Below are 18,381 nucleotides of genomic sequence, written 5' to 3'. Positions count from 1 at the left end.
CCCGTCTCAATGGGACCAAGCTAGGAACTTCCCCCACACACCTACCTTGGTTCCAGCCAGAGGATTACTCTTGGATGACATCTAGAGGTGGGATTTGCAGTCCTGTCTCAGCATGGATTGGGCTGAAGGGCAGGACAACCTAGTGCAGGGGTGGGCAAACTTTTTGGCCCGAGGGCCACATCGGGGTGCAAAGCTGTATGGAGGGCTGGGTAGGGAAGGCTGTGCCTCCCTAAACAGCCGGGCCCCCACCCCTGAGGGCCCCTCTCAGAACCCCCGACCCATCCAATGCCCCCTGCTCCTTGTCCCCTGACCGCCTCCTCCCGGGACCCCCCGCCCCAACCGCCCTCCCCGGACTCCACCCCCTATCCAACCCCTGCTGCTCCCTGTCCCCTGACTGCACTGACCCCATCCACACCCCCAGCCCCTCACAGGCTCCCCAGGACTCCCATGCCTGTCCAACCCCCCCACCCCGTTCCTCCCGCCCCCCCCGAACCTCCGCCCCATCCAACCCCCCTGCTCCCTGCCCCCTTACCATGCCGCTCAGAGCTGCAGGACTAGCAGCCGCACCGCCCGGCCGGAGCCAGCCATGCTGCCCATGCAGCTGCGGGGGAAGGGGGACAGCGGGGGAGGGGCCGGGGGCTCAAGGGCCGGGCAGGACGGTCCCGCTGGCCAGATGTGGCTCACAGGCTGTAGTCTGCCCACCTCTGACCGAGTGTGTGTGATTGAAAAAAGACTGAGGAACTGCTCATGCCGTCTATTCTAAATAGAAATGTAACAAAGAAGAATTATGTACCTAATGTGTAACAGAGGGCTGTCTAACCCAGTGTTTCTTTCCTATTAAAGAAGCTGATGCATTCACACAGCATGTGGAGAAGCCAGTGTAAACAGTGTAACCAATCAAAATGTTCTCGGGCCCAACTGCCCATGAGGCCTGATGAACTGTGTGACTGGCAGGCGCACAGAGAGAGTTTCCCATTACTCCTGGGGGAATTCAACGCCTAAAAATTCTCCAAACAAAATTTTAAAATTCTGCATATTCTGTTTGTCCAAATAACACAATATAATCACACTGGTTTCAATTATTTTGGTAATTTATTTCAAATGTCGGCAAGTATGTCTGTAACAATACAAAAAAGATTCAGTACTTGTGGCACCTTAGAGACCCACAAATTTATTTGAGCATAAGCATAAAGTGAGCTGTAGCCCACGAAAGCTTATGCTCTCATAAATTTGTTAGTCTCTACGGTGCCACAAGTCCTCCTTTTCTTTTTGCGGCTGCAGACTAACACGGCTGCTACTCTGAAAAAAGATTCCGTTAGTGTTTTTTGACAAATAGATTCTTTACTAGGCATATTAACACAGAACTTTGAGTAAGAAGTCGTGTAAACTACCATACAGAACCATGCCCCTCAGAAGCAGTGCAAAGGCTTGAGGGACTCGGGGGTAATGGAGAAGCTCAGGGAAAGGGAAGTAATTGCCAGGAAGGAGCCTGGGAGTGAAGCAGGAGGGTTATTGGGTGTCTTTCCCCCCCCCCCCCCAGCCCTTCTGAATCGCACCTGGAGCTGCAGCTAGCAAGAGATGTCAGGAGTAACAAGAAGGGTTTCTTCAGGTATGTTGGCAACAAGAAGAAAGCCAAGGAAAGTGTGGGCCCCTTACTGAATGAGGGAGGCAACCTAGTGACAGAGGATGTGGAAAAAGCTAATGTACTCAATGCTTTTTTTGCCTCTGTTTTCACTAACAAGGTCAGCTCCCAGACTGCTGCGCTGGGCATCACAGAATGGGGAAGAGATGGCCAGCCCTCTGTGGAGATAGAGGTGGTTAGGGACTATTTAGAAAAGCTGGACGTGCACAAGTCCATGGGGCCGGACAAGTTGCATCCGAGAGTGCTGAAGGAATTGGCGGCTGTGATTGCAGAGCCCTTGGCCATTATCTTTGAAAACTCGTGGCGAACGGGGGAAGTCCCGGATGACTGGAAAAAGGCTAATGTAGTGCCAATCTTTAAAAAAGGGAAGGAGGAGTATCCTGGGAACTACAGGCCAGTCAGCCTCACCTCAGTCCCTGGAAAAATCATGGAGCAGGTCCTCAAAGAATCAATCCTGAAGCACTTACATGAGAGGAAAGTGATCAGGAACAGTCAGCATGGATTCACCAAGGGAAGGTCATGCCTGACTAATCTAATCGCCTTTTATGATGAGATTACTGGTTCTGTGGATGAAGGGAAAGCAGTGGATGTATTGTTTCTTGACTTTAGCAAAGCTTTTGACACGGTCTCCCACAGTATTCTTGTCAGCAAGTTAAGGAAGTATGGGCTGGATGAATGCACTATAAGGTGGGTAGAAAGCTGGCTAGATTGTCGGGCTCAACGGGTAGTGATCAATGGCTCCATGTCGAGTTGGCAGCCGGTGTCAAGTGGAGTGCCCCAGGGGTCGGTCCTGGGGCCGGTTTTGTTCAATATCTTCATAAATGATCTGGAGGATGGTGTGGATTGCACTCTCAGCAAATTTGCGGATGATACTAAACTGGGAGGAGTGGTAGATACGCTGGAGGGGAGGGATAGGATACAGAAGGACCTAGACAAATTGGAGGATTGGGCCAAAAGAAATCTGATGAGGTTCAATAAGGATAAGTGCAGGGTCCTGCACTTAGGATGGAAGAATCCAATGCACCGCTACAGACTAGGGACCGAATGGCTAGGCAGCAGTTCTGCGGAAAAGGACCTAGGGGTGACAGTGGACGAGAAGCTGGATATGAGTCAGCAGTGTGCCCTTGTTGCCAAGAAGGCCAATGGCATATTGGGATGTATAAGTAGGGGCATAGCAAGCAGATCGAGGGACGTGATCGTTCCCCTCTATTCGACACTGGTGAGGCCTCATCTGGAGTACTGTGTCCAGTTTTGGGCCCCACACTACAAGAAGGATGTGGATAAATTGGAGAGAGTCCAGCGAAGGGCAACAAAAATGATTAGGGGTCTAGAGCACATGACTTATGAGGAGAGGCTGAGGGAGCTGGGATTGTTTAGTCTGCAGAAGAGAAGAATGAGGGGGGATTTGATAGCTGCTTTCAACTACCTGAAAGGGGGTTCCAAAGAGGATGGCTCTAGACTGTTCTCAATGGTAGCAGATGACAGAACGAGGAGTAATGGTCTCAAGTTGCAATGGGGGAGGTTTAGATTGGATATTAGGAAAAACTTTTTCACTAAGAGGGTGGTGAAACACTGGAATGTGTTACCTAGGGAGGTGGTAGAATCTCCTTCCTTAGAGGTTTTTAAGGTCAGGCTTGACAAAGCCCTGGCTGGGATGATTTAACTGGGAATTGGTCCTGCTTCGAGCAGGGGGTTGGACTAGATGACCTTCTGGGGTCCCTTCCAACCCTGATATTCTATGATTCTATGAACCCCAGTCTATGTGACCTTACAGAAGTCCTGTGTGCCCTGCTCTGTCTGTGTCCCCCCCTCATCTTGCATATTTCCTCACAGGTTGCTGTGAGGAATGCCACTTCTGCTATGGCTGTGAGTTGGCTATCCTCTATTCTGGCACCACAATAGCTCCTGGTGGGCAAAAGGTGTAACTGCAGCGCCTCTCTGACAAAATGTATTTTCTGCAGAGGAAAAAAAAATCTACGGGGGACATGAATTCTGCGCCTGTGCAATGGTGCACAATTTCCCCAGGCCTATACAGGAGACCATTGTGATCATTTAGCCTGAGCGCCTGTATAACACAGGCCAAAGAACTTCCCTGAGTTAATACCGGTTTGAACTAGAGCAGAGCTTTGATTTTTTTAAAATCTAAACTTGACTTAAAAATTGCCAGAGATGGAGAATCCACCAGGATGCTTCGGAAATGATAAATTGTACATGCATGGTTAAAAGTAGGGAAAGAGGTTTGGTTTTATTTTACCATCTGCCTGTTTAGAAGAGCCTGAAGTTGCCACTTCCCCCTCCGACAGCTCACACTGCAAATGAATTCTCTTTTGTAAAAACAACTTATGCACACGAGGGAGGGAAATGGTTGTGGATGTTCTCCGAGGGAGAGTCAAACAGCACAATGCCTCTTGCAGGGGAGCAGCCATTGCACCAGATGTGCAAAGGTGGGCTGAAGGCAGCAGTAGCCGGCTGCACAGTGTGGGCTTCATCCCCCTAGGGCACCAGCTGCTTTTTCCCTTCCATGAAAGTCTGTCTGATGCTTTGATTGCCCCACCGCTTACACAGTAGCTCCTTGATTGGATTGACACAGCCCACTCTGACCTGTGCTTTGGGGCTGGAGAAGGAAAAAAATGCCTCACAACATATGGAGTTTAGAGGAGGGAGAGTTGTTTGCCTTGGTTTTAGTTGAAATATATTATTCTTTTGAGATAATTTAAAGATGGGGGGCCTCTGTACATCTTAAAGTGCATTACAAAGCAGCTTAGTGTCTCAATCCCCATTTTACAGATGGGGAAACCAAGGCACAGAGAGCCTCACCCAAGGTCAGTCAACAGGCCAGTGGCGAGCTGGGAATGGAACTCTGGTCTCCTGGCTCCCAGCCCATAGCTCAGCCCACTGAACCACACTGTCTTTAAAAACAGCTCTTCAGTGTGTAATGTCTTGCTGTGCTTTTAAATGAAAACACTAAGCTTCACACACCCCTTTGTACAGCATGAAAGAGTAACAGCCCCCCCACAACCTCCCCAATGTCACTGCCACACTGGGCAAGGAGAGATCTGACCATCCAGAACCCCCCAGCTTTTAATGAGATGAAAGGAGGGGGCAGTTCCACAGTATGTGCTTATTGTATGACTGGTAGGGTTGCCACCGGTCCAGGTTTTGGCTTCTGTGTCCGGGTGCCATTTAGGGTTGCCGGGTTTCTTGTTTTTGGGACCTGGTAACCCTAAATGGTGCCCGAACCTTTTGGTTACAGGACAGGAGAAGGCAGCAGTGCTTAGCAAACGTAAAGGAGCTGAGTATCAGAAGGCAAGGGAAGCAAACATGTGGTCTGGTGTTGCAACTAAGACCTGACGCTTCTGTAAGGAGTTGGACGCCATCCTTGGCCACCGCACCTGCACTACCAAGAGCCCCATGGATACTTTGGCGGGGCTGGAGGTGGTGGATGGGGGCTCGAGCCTGAGGACAAAGTCATGGACAAGGAGGTCGAGTTGGAGGATGTTGGGGAGCCCATGGCCGGCTTGTCCGGTGGCACGGCAAGTCAGGAATTCTTCTCCACTGCAGAGGGGTCTAGCCAGTCTCAGAAGTCTGTTTGTGGCCCACGTGACACAGGAAAAGAGAACCATGGAGTTCATTTTGAAGTTCATGATGCTCGGTTATACGAGGTAGAGCTGTTCTTTCCTATGTGTATTGTGGAAGTGGGTGAAGAGATAGAAATGTACAAGACTAGCTGTCCTTACCCATAACTATTTTACATTTGGGGACAATGTATGCCTTCAAATCAGCGGCACTGCTATGAGTACCCGCATGGCCCCACAGTATGCCAACATTTTTATGGCTGACTTAGAACAACGCTTCCTCAGCTCTCATCCCCTAACGCCCCTACTCTACTTGCTCTATATTGATGACATCTTCATCATCTGGACCCATGGAAAAGAAGCCCTTGAGGAATTCCACCATGATTTCAACAATTTCCATCCCACCATCAACCTCAGCCTGGTCCAGTCCACACAAGAGATCCACTTCCTGGACACTACAGTGCTAATAAACGATGGTCACATAAACACCACCCTATACCGGAAACCTACTGACCGCTATTCCTACCTACATGCCTCCAGCTTACACCCTGCCCACACCACACGATCCATTGTCTACAGCCAAGCTCTGTGATACAACCACATTTGCTCCAACCCCTCAGACAGAGACAAACACCTACAAGATCTCTATCAAGCAGTCTTACAACTACAATATCCACCTGCGGAAGTGAAGAAACAGATTGATAGAGCCAGAAGAGTTCCCAGAAGTCACCTACTACAGGACAGGCCCAACAAAGAAAATAACAGAACGCAACTAGCCGTCACCTTCAGCCCCCAACTAAAACCCCTCCAACGCATTATCAAGGATCTACAACCTATCCTGAAGGATGACCCAACACTCTCACAAATCTTGGGAGACAGGCCAGTCCTTGCCTACAGACAGCCCCCCAACCTGAAGCGAATACTCACCAGCAACCACATACCACACAACAGAACCACTAACCCAGGAACCTATCCTTGCAACAAAGCCCGTTGCCAACTGTGCCCACATATCTATTCAGGGGACACCATCACAGGGCCTAATCACATCAGCCACACTATCAGAGGCTCGTTCACCTGAACATCCACCAATGTGATATATGCCATCATGTGCCAGCAATGCCCCTCTGCCATGTACATTGGTCAAACTGGACAGTCTCTACGTAAAAGAATAAATGAACACAAATCAGACGTCAAGAATTATAACATTCATAAACCAGTCGGAGAACACTTCAATCTCTCTGGTCACGCGATTACAGACATGAAAGTTGCGATATTACAACAGAAAAACTTCAAAACCAGACTCCAGCGAGAGACTGTTGAATTGGAATTCATTTGCAAATTGGATACAATTAACTTAGGCTTGAATAGAGACTGGGAGTGGCTAAGTCATTATGCAAGGTGACCTATTTCCCCTTGTTTTTTCCTACCCCCCCCTTCCTCAGACGTTCTTGTTAAACCCTGGATTTGTGCTGGAAATGGCCCACCTTGATTATCATACACATTGTAAGGAGAGTGATCACTTTAGATAAGCTACTACCAACAGGAGAGTGGGTTTGTGGGGGAGGTGGGGAGAAAACCTGGATTTGTGCTGGAAATGGCCCAACTTGATTATCATACACATTGTAAGGAGAGTGATCACTTTAGATAAGCTATTACCAGCAGGAGAGTGGGGTGGGGGGAGAGAAAACCTTTTGTAGTGGTATACACCCATTTTTTCATGGTTTGTATGTATAAGAACATCTCCTGTATTTTCCACAGTATGCATCCGATGAAGTGAGCTGTAGCTCACGAAAGCTTATGCTCAGATAAATTGGTTAGTCTCTAAGGTGCCACAAGTACTCCTTTTCTTTTTGGTTTTAAATAACCACTCATCATTAAGTCTAGTGTCTGGGTGGTGAAACAAGGACTGGGATACCTAACGAGGCTGCAATTCTGACTTCTTGTTAGCCAGTGTAGTGAGACAGAAGTTTTACTTCTGTTGCTGGTGTGGCATAACTTATGGAAGAACAACCACCAGTTCTGACATGTGTCTGCCCTATTTCTCAGCAGTTTGTCCTGATTCTGGTATTCTCAGGTGTGACCCACTGAAGCACAGTGACACGAGCACAGGATGATTATCCCCACATCTGCTACTCCGGGATTCTTACACCAACCTCTGCAGCCTCTGGTGCTGGAAACAGGACACTGGAGTGGACACACCTCTGCACTGATCCCGTCTGGCAATTCCCTATGACCCAAGTGATTTGCCCATGGTCACAGAGGCAGCAAGTGGCAGAGCTAGGAATAGACACCAGGAGTCCTGTAGCCCAGCCCAGCACCGTAGCCACAACCCCAGCCTCGCTCCCTCCCTCAAGGCTCCCAATGCCCCTTGGCAGGATCTGGCCTGGCCCATAGAATGCAGCAAGGGCCCCTCTGCCCCCTGAGATGAGCTGGCAGGACCCAGCTACTTACCCCTCCTTTGATGGCGTCCTCATTGGATGCTTTGGGCATGCTCTTTCTCCAGCACTGCTTGATGATGTTGGCCAGGTTGGTGTCGAGATCAGGGTTGGGTCTGCAGGAAGTGTCACAAGGGAGACATGGCTGGGATCCCATTCCAGGCCAGTCCTGGCTCCCAGCCCCTATTACTTTAAACCACCAGCCTCCACTCCTCTCCTCTCCAAGAGCCAGGGGTAGGACCCAGGCATCTTGACTCTAACTATCCCCCTCCCAGAGCCAGGGATAGAACCGAGGAGTCCTGAGGCCCCTGGTGACTCTCCCTGCCCTAAACCACCTGTCCCAAACCCTTCCCCTCTTCAGCCACGGTTAGATGTTATCTTAGGCCGCCTGAACCACAGGGACTGGGCTTCCCCCCACTTATGTGAAGTAGCTGCAAGAGCGGGACAGAGACCCAGTCACGTTAGGGGAGGTGTTGTGAGACAGAGGAAAGGTACAGTGGAAGAAGGATGAGAATGGGAGACACTACCCCACAGACCAGCATCCTCTGTTCCAGCAGCCAGGGACGGTGCGGGCCTTGGGCTAATAGAGGTTAGGAGGTGCTGGGGTTAGGGGCAACAGGATCAGTGCTACTCAAGGTGGATAAAAATCAATGATTTTTTTAAAATACAAAAATTCAGATTTTTTTTAATTTAAATCAGATTTTTTTGATGTAAATCAGATTTTTTTTGAAAAAATGCTTTTTGAGGAAAAAAAGTTTTAATTAAGATACATTATAGCTCAAAGATATTTCATAATGGAATAGGGATTATAAATTCTAATTCTATAATATGAGACAATATATTTATGTAATGTTTAAGAATTTTATAGTATGAGACAATATAGTATGAGAAAATATATTCATGTAATGTTTAAGAAAAGTTTTGTAAATGAGTTTTGTAAATGAGTTCCATGGATTAGGGACCCAATCTTATTGGGTTCCAGAGGCTTCTGTATAGATTATTTAGGTTAATCTTTCTATCTACCCAATGGGACTTAGTGCTCAGTCTAGAAGATACCATCAGAGATGCTTAGTTTTGCAGTTCTCAAACTGTGGATTTGTGTCTCTAGAAATAACATGCTTATTAACAGCAAAAATGTTTTAAATAAATAAATGATATATAGAGGTGAGAAATAACAGACCTCAACCCTATTGTCCCTCTGTAGGTTTGTGTACACAGAGTCAATCCCTTACCTCTCTCTAAAAGTGCAAAGTTTCAAAAAGTTCAACGAATAGAAGATTGTTGGGGGCGGAATAGATCTGGACAAGGAGAAGAAGTCTGGAGATAAATGTGAGAAGGGAGGGACAGGAAGTAGAAACAAAAGTGAAACTGTTTGAGCAGCATATTCCAGAAGTCTTGAGCTCTTTCTGAGTGTAGCCTTCATTGATTCGAGCTCTACCATACCATTCCCTCACTAGAAGGGAAAACCTATAATGGCAGCAGGCCATAAAAGAGACCCAGTTTGGGAATATTTTAATGAAGTTCCTCTACCTGTGGGTAGGACAGGCATGCGTGCAAAATGCAAACAGTGCAACAGAAATGCAAGGCCTAGCTGCCCGAATGAATGAACACTGGCAATGGGTCACTGAGGCGAGGTTGGCTTATGGGATTGGGATCCCCTGGGAGGGGAGGACCCTAAACCATGGGAACTGTGGTCCGGGAGGGATGCAGGGCCTGAACTGGTGGAGATAAAGGGACTGTGGAGGGGCAGGTAAGGGCAGGGGAGAAACTGGACAGAGGAGGGCGATCCTGAGCGGGATGAGCTAATTCCTGGACTGACCAGCAGGAGGCGCTGCAGCGGTGAGTGCTCGCCCTGCTACAGGGGACGACACTTCGGTTGCACAAGATTCCCTCAGGGTTTTCATAACGCACCCACAATTTGTCACTCCCATGTGGTTAAGATGTGGGAAAAATTGACACCTGATGAGCAAAAGAGAGTAATTTCTTAAGTTGATGATCTATTGGTGCATGGGGACAATAGGTTGGTAGGATCACTGAGGAGGTGTTACAGATCATCCAAGATACCGTATTCAAGGCTAGCAGAGCCAAGGCCCAATCGGGACACCAAGAGGTAAAATATTTAGGGGTCATATTGGGAAAGGAAGGATGAGCCTCAGCTGCACAATGGGTGGAGTTGATTAGAAAACTTCCCACCCCTACTGATGTGGCATCCTTAAGAGCCCTTTTGGAAACTCTGAACTTCTCAAGAGATTTTATTGAAATGTATGCTGACAAGAGTCACCCACTGTATTTTCTCCTAAAGAAAGGGTGGCAATAGTACATTCTGCCGCCTGCCCGCCTCCCTCCCCCACTCCCAGCGCAAGAGGGGTCCTGGGGGTGGCCCCCTGGCCCAAGTTTTAGTTAGGGGCTGGAACAAAAATCATGGACAGGTCATGGTTACTAAAAATACCTGTGACTAAAACACAGCCTGACCTATAATATCCTGAACAAACCGTATGGAATTATGATACACTTTAGTGAATTAAGTTAAACTGTATTGAATTAGGGTTAATATCTTTGGGGTACATTATACTAAAAATGCAGCTGTGTATGCATTATTGTTACCTTGCTCGTACCTTCTCTAGTAGGGAGGCTAATATCCTTCCTCTGTTATCCCACCCCAGAGAGATCTGCATGTACTAGTTCAGACTGGATTCTCTAGGGACCAAACCACAAAGAAGGGTTTTGTGAATAACTAGCCTGGTTTCAAACAGGCTCAGGGCCTTCTTCCTGATCCATCAAATGGACAGGACTCCTGACCCACGCAGAACTTCGGGCCTTAGGGGAGGGCTGGAAGGACTGGGTGCTAGTTTTGAGCTGAAACTGGGAAGAGTTGGTAACCACAAGGAACACAATTGGGCAGGGGTTTGAAGGACTGCTTCTGCCAGAATCCATGGCAGGTTGGGGAATCCTGGTCTTGTTAGCATGAGTGTAGGTTTCTTATTTTTATTTGATTTATTTTGTGTGTTTTCTCTGTAGTTCTTTGTGCCTTAAGAAGAAAGCAGACTTGCTAGGAAATGCTGGGTGGTACTTTATACCTGTCGCACTGCATCTATTAACAATTTCTGAAAAGAAAGTCCTTGGGCAGCCTGTCTGTGCTGGGATAACACAGGGAAGGGAGAACGGTGCAACCTGGAAATACCCCTATCAGAAGGGAGAGGGGCAAGTGTCTTCAGCCAAGAGAGGGAACAACTGGGGAGCTGGAAGCCTGACAGCGGGTGCCCTGGTTGGGCCACTGAGGGCTAATACAAGTGCAGTCGCTCTGAACTGACATCCAGAGCCCAGCCTGGCCCCTGGCAGCCTCTCCCTGGGTAAGCTCAGGGGTATGCAACCAGGTAAGTGGTTCCTCCTCCCTCTCATCTGCCACCTGCTCTAGTCCTCCTGCCCCTCTCCACTCCTTGTGTCCTACCCAAGCCTACCTGCCCCAACCCCATGGCTCCTGCCCCCTATATCCTAACACCACTGCCCTAGCCTTCCTGTCCACATCTCCCCGGCCTCCCGTATTCTAGTGCATCTGCATCCTGCCCCTTCCGTGTGCCCCCAGGTCCAGCCCCCTACTGTGGCAATCTGCCCCACAGTGGCCTGCTCTCATCTGTCCCCAGGTCCTGACCCCCATCCCATGGGCCCCCTTCTCTAGCATTCTGCCCGATCTGCCCCCATGTTCTATTCCCACCCACCATCTGCTCCTTCCCTACCGTTTTTCTAGCCCCTCCCCTCTGCCCACTGGGTCCCAGTCCCCCCATCCCATTTCTCACTAGGGCTGACAACCCTTGGGCCTGGAGTTTCCAAGAATTAAAAATTAATCTTTAATTAAAGAGTGTCAGAAAAAGAAATCTACTGGCAACCCCTTTTCTCTCCCAGTGTGTTTCAAATCGCACCGCATCAGTCCCATGTGTCCTTGCCTTAGGGCGACCAGATGTCCCAATTTTACAGGGACAGTCCTGATTTCGGGGTCTTTTTCTTACATAGGCCCCTATTACCTCCCACCCCCTGTCTGATTTTTCACATTTGATGTCTGGTCACCTTACCTGGCCCCGATCCCCACCCTCTGTCCATCCCCTTGTATTACAGCCCCCCACCCCCGTTATGCCACCCATGGATTTCATGCCCCTGCTTCCCCAGCCTCATGTGGGGGACCTTCTCTCTCTGGCTTGTCGCAGCTCCATCTGCACCCCAGGCTGGCCTTCAGCTTGACACCCAGAGGGGTTCGCTCAGGATGGGAGGGGGGGCAGAGGGAGCCCCCAGAGACACGAGTTCCAGCACATGCTGCTCTTGGGGACAGAGCCCCACCGCAGGGCTCCGGGATCCTCGCGGTGAAGTGGGAGTCCGGGGGGCTGGGCCAGAAGGTCCCTGCGCTGGAGCCTCCCCCGGCTCCCCGACAGAGCCGGTGGGGCGGCCGGGGAGGGCAGCGGGACTGGAGCGGGGCGGGGCCTTCCCGGCCCCCTGGATCCCAGCCCGCCTCGTGCGCAGGGAGGCGGCCCCGGGGAGGCACCAGCCGCGGGGCGGGAAGTCGCTGCCCGGGCGGAGGAAGCGGCCGGGGCCGGGGCCGGGGCCGGGGCCGAGCCCGGCGATGGCTGCAGCGGGGCCGGCGCAGGTAGGACGCGGGGCGGGGACTCCCCGGCCGGGCACTGGCTGGTCCCGGCTGGGGCCGAGGGGGGCCGGGGCCGGGTCCCTCCCGCGCTAGTGACCCCGGGGCTGGGGGCTGCCGCAGCCGGAGCGCTGGGGCCGGGGAGCGGCGCTGGGGGCCCCGGGCCGGGCGGACACGCGGAGCCGGGCCGAGGAGCCCCGAGGCGGCCGAGCCGGGGGCGGGAGCGGGGCCGAGCACAGGCCTGGGGCGGAGGCGGGGACTCGGGCCGGGGGAGGAGCCTGGTCCCTGCCCTGGGATTCGGGCCCTTCCCAGCGCCCCGCCCCAGAGCCCCGTGGGGAGCCGAGGGCGGCTCCTGTCCCCGGCCAGCAGGGCCCGAGTCCCCGGGGGGCTGTGCGGGGGGGTCTCCCTGGGTCACAGCTGCTGGGCTGGGGGTTCCCCGGGGGCCGCTGCCCTAGAGCCCGCGTTCCCTGCTGAGAGCCCGGGCTGGGGCTGGAGCGGAGGGTGCTGAGTGTGTAACGCTTGTGCCAGCAGCTGCGGGTGGCGTTTGAGGACGTGGCTCTGTATTTCAGCCGGGAGGAGTGGGAGCTCTTGTCCCGGCCAGAGAAGCATCTGTACCGGAACCAGATGCTGAGGAATTACCGGGCCCTCGTTTCCTTGGGTAAGGACCAATTTCCCTTCATTTATTCACATCTGTAAAACATTTGGGTTCCCTCGAGCCTGGCTGCCATGTGGCACCCTGTCACTGAGTGGTGGCAAATGCCAGCCCCTTTCAGGTCAGCTCGCTGTTGGAGGAGAACTCAGGGCTACAGAGCCTGGGGCTAATCTTGGTGTAACTGGTTTATTTGAATTACCTGCCTCAGTCGTGGCACATCCCTGATGGTAGCAAAGAGCCCATGAGCAACCATCTCTTCCCGGAATCCCAGCCAGAGGTTGAGGGCAGCAACTCTGCCTCAGGAGCTGACTCTAGTCAGACAAATAAGGCAGGGGGAAAACACTGCTGCTGCAACAGCTCCCCACCTTCCCCAAAAGAATGAACATAGTAAATTTAACAACTGTCCAGTTGAACAATGCAAAAGAACTGGAATGTCTGTGTAACAGTGACACCTGCCATGACACGTTGTGGCCGATTTGCCTTAATGACATGCCCGAAAATTTTCAACAGCTATAAGGTGGCAAAGGAGCAAAGTTCCCTTCTTCCAAAGTCTTCCCCATGATCCATGTTGCAGGAGACAGTTGGGTAAGTGAAATAATGACCAGAAAGAAGGTGGTGGAGGATTTTCTATTCACCCTGTCTCTTAATCTGAAACTAATGGGTGTTCACTGGTGTTTCTGTAGGAAGGAAGGAAGACAAGGAAATCCATGTCACACAGTTGTCCTATGGAACGTACTGCCACAAGATAGCGTAGAGGCCAAGGTGTTAGCAGAATGGGATATTTCTATGGAACATCTAGAGCGGGGTGGGCAAACTACGGCTGGCCACATCCTGCCCAGCCCCTGAGCTCCCGGACAAGGAGCTAGTCCCCGGCCCCTCCCCTGCCTTCTCCCCCTCCCCCGGAGCCACGCCACCGCGTGGGCAGCGCTCTGGGGGGCAGGGCTGTGCACTCCTGCAGGGCAGCATGTCTGGCTCCGCGTGGTCGCCTGGCACGCTGCTCTGAGCAGCTTGGTAAGGGGGCCGGGGCCAGGGGGTTGGATAAGGGGCAGGGAGCGGTTGGATGGGGCAGAGATTCTGGGGGAGTGGTCAGGGGATGGAGAACAGGGTGTGTGGATAGGGTGTGGGAGTCCTGGGGGCTTGTCAGGGGGCTGGGGTGTGGATAGGGGTCGGGACAGTCAGGGGACAGGGAACGGGGGGTTGGGGTCCTGGGGGGGCAGTTAGGGTGGAGAGGTCCTGGGGGGGCAGTCAGGGGACAAGGAGCAGGGGGGCTTAGATAAGGGGTGGTTAGGGATGGGGGGGTCTCTGGAGGGGCGGTCAGGGAACAAGGAGCAGGGGGGTTTGGATAGGTCGGAGATTGTGAGGGGGCAGTTAGGGGGTGGGAAGTGGGAGGGGACGGATAGTGGGCGGGGCCAGGCTCTTTGGGGAGGCACAGCCTTCCCTAGCCGGCCCTCCATACAATTTTACAACCCCGATGTAGCCTTTGGGCCAAAAAGTTTGCCCACCTCTGATTTAGAGTTACCCCAGCAAGGCTTTAAACTTGGCTCCCACTGCAAAGTGAGAAGGGTTGTAGATGTTGCCAATTCAGAGTACAAGTGAGAGACAGAAAGAAATCTCCTCTAAGAAAGGTTTATTTCAGGGGTTCCCCACTCCCCCTCTCCCCAATGCGCCGCATCCCTGCTCCTCTGCTTACCTCCAGGTGCTTACCGCTTTCCAGGAGGGAGGGGGGAGGAGCCCGGAGCCGCGTGCTTAGGGGAGGAGGTGGGGCAGAGGCGCGGATTTGGGGAAGGGGTTGGAATGGGGGGCAGGGGCAGTGGGGGGGTGTCAGTGATGCGGCCCTTGGGCCAATGTACTAGTACTCGTGTGGCTCTCCTGGTGATTGGAGTTTGAGATCCCTGGTTTATTTCATTATTCTCCTGCTTGGGATCTCTTGCGCTTTCCTCTGAAGCAGCGTCCGAGATTGGAGCCTCATCGTGCCAGGTGCTGTGCAGACACACCCTGACCGAGATGTGGGCCCTGTTGTGCTGGGCTGCACCGACACACAAACGAGTCCCTGCCCCCAAAACTTTAGGAATAAAACTTTCCCCCAAAACAGGCTCTTCAGGTTCCAAACCAGACTTAATCCACCGGATCGAGGTAGGGGAGGCAGAGCTCTGGATCTGGGATGCCGAGGGCTCCAGAGTACACTCTGGGCCTGAGAGCCCCTCCTCAGGTGAGTCCTAATAATCCAGTCCCTTCTGATTTACACACCTGCTAGCGGAGCGCTCCTTCATGTAGAAGGCAAAGGCAGAGCGAGATTCACTGGCTGGGAGCTGAAGAGAGACAAATTGAAGCTGGGAATTAGGGGCCAGTGTTTAGACCAGTCAAAATATATATGCATTACAGAAAGTACCAAGAAGTAATGACAATATTACAAGTATGTGTTCAGAGGTGAGTGTGAAAGAGCCAGAGACTGTGTGTGTGTGTAACACAGAATCAGTCTGTGTGCTGGCTGCTGGCGAAGTTTCTGAGAGACGCTGGGTGCTCTCTCTAAGACATTCACTGAAAGCTCTCCTGAGCCCTGTCTCCCCTGCCCTCGCTCTGAGGAGATGGGGTAAATGGACTGGTGTGGGGGAGGAGGGGAGAGAAAGATAGAGACTGTGTGAACTGGCTGATGGGGGCCAAACAAGCACCTGGGTAGAAAGACAGGCCTGTCCAGTCATAGAACACAACACCTGCTAGGCTTCCCACACCTCAGAAAATCATACCAAGGTAAGGGGCGCCCTAGAGATTTTTTCAAATGGCTTTTCATGGCTCTGCCCCCTGCAAGAGCATCCCAGAGTCGCTGGCCCTTGGCAGAGAAGGTGCTGTTCTCCCCAGGTTCCCACCCCACCCCCTCTCTGCTGCTTCACTTCGCATGTGACCTCTCAGACTGAAGAAACCTGTCCCCAGCGAGCAAGGAGAAAGCTGGGAATGACGCCGGGCAGGGTCAGTCACATACGACTAGTGTAAGGTGACGCCATGCAGAGGCGCCATTGTGTAGAACAGATCTCTAGCACCTGCAGCACTTCGCTGTAATGCTCTAAAACTGCCCCGCGGGCCAGGCGGCTGCTGTGGGGGGAGTGGACACATTTAGGGGCCAGATTAAATTGTCCTGCGGGCCATGACTTGGAGTACCCTGGTGTATGGGCTGGCTGTGAGAGAGAGGGTGGTGGTATGGCCTTTGTCCCATCCCCTCTCCTCCTGCTCTTTGTGGCATGAAACCTTTGTCACTTACATTGCTTCAGTGTCAATGCTTAGCACAGCCCTCAGCCCTATCGTGTCTGTGACTGTCTGTAGACCAAAGGTTGGGTGGCAGCCATTCACCCCTTCCAGCTCAGCAGTGCCAGGGAGCGGGTTGTGACACAATACAGACATGTTTTCCAGGTTACATCACACAAACTCTGAGTGACTGGTCATCCCCTCAAATCCTTCACACACAGACACCCCCAAAACCCTCATCTTCTTGAGGATTTTAGTTTAGTTTTCGTTTCACATAAAGACTGAAACCTCAGGCCGAGAGTAAATGATTTCTTCAAAGGAATTCCTAGAAAAGGACTCACACCCCCACAGGAATAAGCTAGATTGTTCTAAACAGCTTTAAACTGGTCTCACTGCGTCCACATGAAGGGATTGTAGCCCCTCAACTAAACTAGTTTCAAACCAATATAATTATAACAGCAAAAAAACTGGGGAACAGGCCTCATCCTACAAAACAGGAGAAAGTGAAGAACTAATACCACATAAATAAACCCCTCTGATTGCAATAAAGACAAAATCAGTTTGAAAACAAAACCAGGGTCCTGTTGTGCCAGGCGCTGCCTGTATCCTGGGCAGGCTACAACTGAAGCTTAAGCCAAGACCCAAGACATGCATAGCCCCTGTGGGAGCAGGCGCTAGGTGCTGCGGAAACACCATAGGGTAGAACCACCCTGAGTCAGGCTGCAGATTTGTCACACACTTTTTTTTATCAAAAATTATGGAGCGGTTACAGTAACTTTAGTAAAATCACAGGTCTGTAAATTTACTGTGACTGCTCCAGGATTTTTAATAAACCCTGCTGTCAAGGTTGATTCCCTGCTCTGGCACTTCGACTGCACAAGGTGGGTGTTGGAAGAAGAACAGGCTGACCCAGGGGCGGATTTGAGTAGATGGGCTTCTTTATTGCGGTACTTGTTCCCCTGGACCCAATTGTCCAGTAAGCACTGGATTAGTTACATCATACTCTTTTTATTTACATTAGTATGTAAATTCCTACATTTATTACAACACCCCCAAAAGCCTTATGGAGTAATATGAACGCCCACACAATCCTAGAATCATAGAATATCAGGGTTGGAAGGGACCTCAGGAGGTCATCTAGTCCAACCCCCTGCTCAAAGCAGGACCGATCCCCAATTAAATCATCCCAGCCAGGGCTTTGTCAAGCCTGACCTTAAAAACTTCTAAGGAAGGAGAGTCCACCACCTCCCTAGGTAACGCATTCCAGTGTTTCACCACCCTCCTAGTGAAAAAGTTTTTCCTAATATCCAACCTAAATCTCCCCCACTGCAACTTGAGCCCATTACTCCTTGTTCTGTCATCTGCTACCACTGAGAACAGTCTAGAGCCATCCTCTTTGGAACCGCCTTTCAGGTAGTTGAAATACAATGAATATTGATAACCCTATACTGAGTGACAGATGTCAGAGTAGCAGCCGTGTTAGTCTGTATCTGCTAAAAAGAAAAAGAGGACTTGTGGCACCTAAGAGACTAACAAATTTATTTGAGCATAAGCTTTCGTGAGCTACAGCTCACTTCATCGGATGCTGTAGCTCACGAAAGCTTATGCTCAAATAAATTTTTTAGTCTCTAAGGTGCCACAAGTCCTCCTTTTCTTTTTGCCTATACTGAATATAATTATTCCCGCCCCTGATTACTATTTACCTCATTAGCATATTTGCCTATAAGTTTTACTTTGAAGATACACTTTTTTGCTATAATTGCAGTAATGAACTCCTTGGATCAGCAGTTTGCAGGGGAGGGAGAAAACGACCATGACCCAGGGCTTGCTTATGTAGCTGGGAAAGGAAGGGAGGAGGAGATAACGCTTCTTTACCCAAAAGGTATTCTTTAGATCCCCACAATTCTTATGCAGCTGCAACACTTCTTAATTCTTCACAAGGAGAAGGGAGGGGAAAGGGGTAACACTTTATCTGTTAGGCGAAGGAATAGTGCGTGCCTGTGTCTACTCCCTGATACCATGCCAGCACACCAGCGGTTTTCCATGTCTTTACTTAACCCTTATATATCCCAACAGTGGGGGCCCGCAAGGACTTTAAAACTTAATACTGGCCACTCCAGGCTTGTATTAAACTCCCAAGGTTAGAGATCCGCCTGGTCTTGGGTTGGTAAATGCTGCCCCCCCCCGAAGTGCAGAACCCCTCTGAGAGCCCA

General features: G+C 51.1%; 1 protein-coding gene across 1 annotated transcript in view; it reads left to right on the top strand.

Annotated features, from left to right (window-relative positions):
- Positions 1-18,381, top strand: part of LOC141989681 (uncharacterized) — a 36,044-nt gene that overhangs the window by 9,905 nt on the left and 7,758 nt on the right. The window contains 2 exon segments of the mRNA XM_074956616.1: positions 12,849-12,937; positions 13,506-13,516. Of these exon segments, the coding sequence (XP_074812717.1) occupies positions 12,849-12,937; positions 13,506-13,516 (100 nt within the window).

The sequence above is a fragment of the Natator depressus genome, chromosome 6, assembly GCF_965152275.1.
Source record: "Natator depressus isolate rNatDep1 chromosome 6, rNatDep2.hap1, whole genome shotgun sequence".
In the NCBI taxonomy this organism is placed as follows: Eukaryota; Metazoa; Chordata; order Testudines; family Cheloniidae; genus Natator; species Natator depressus.
Note: the sequence above shows the minus strand (reverse complement) of the source record. Positions and strands in the feature narration are given on the sequence as shown.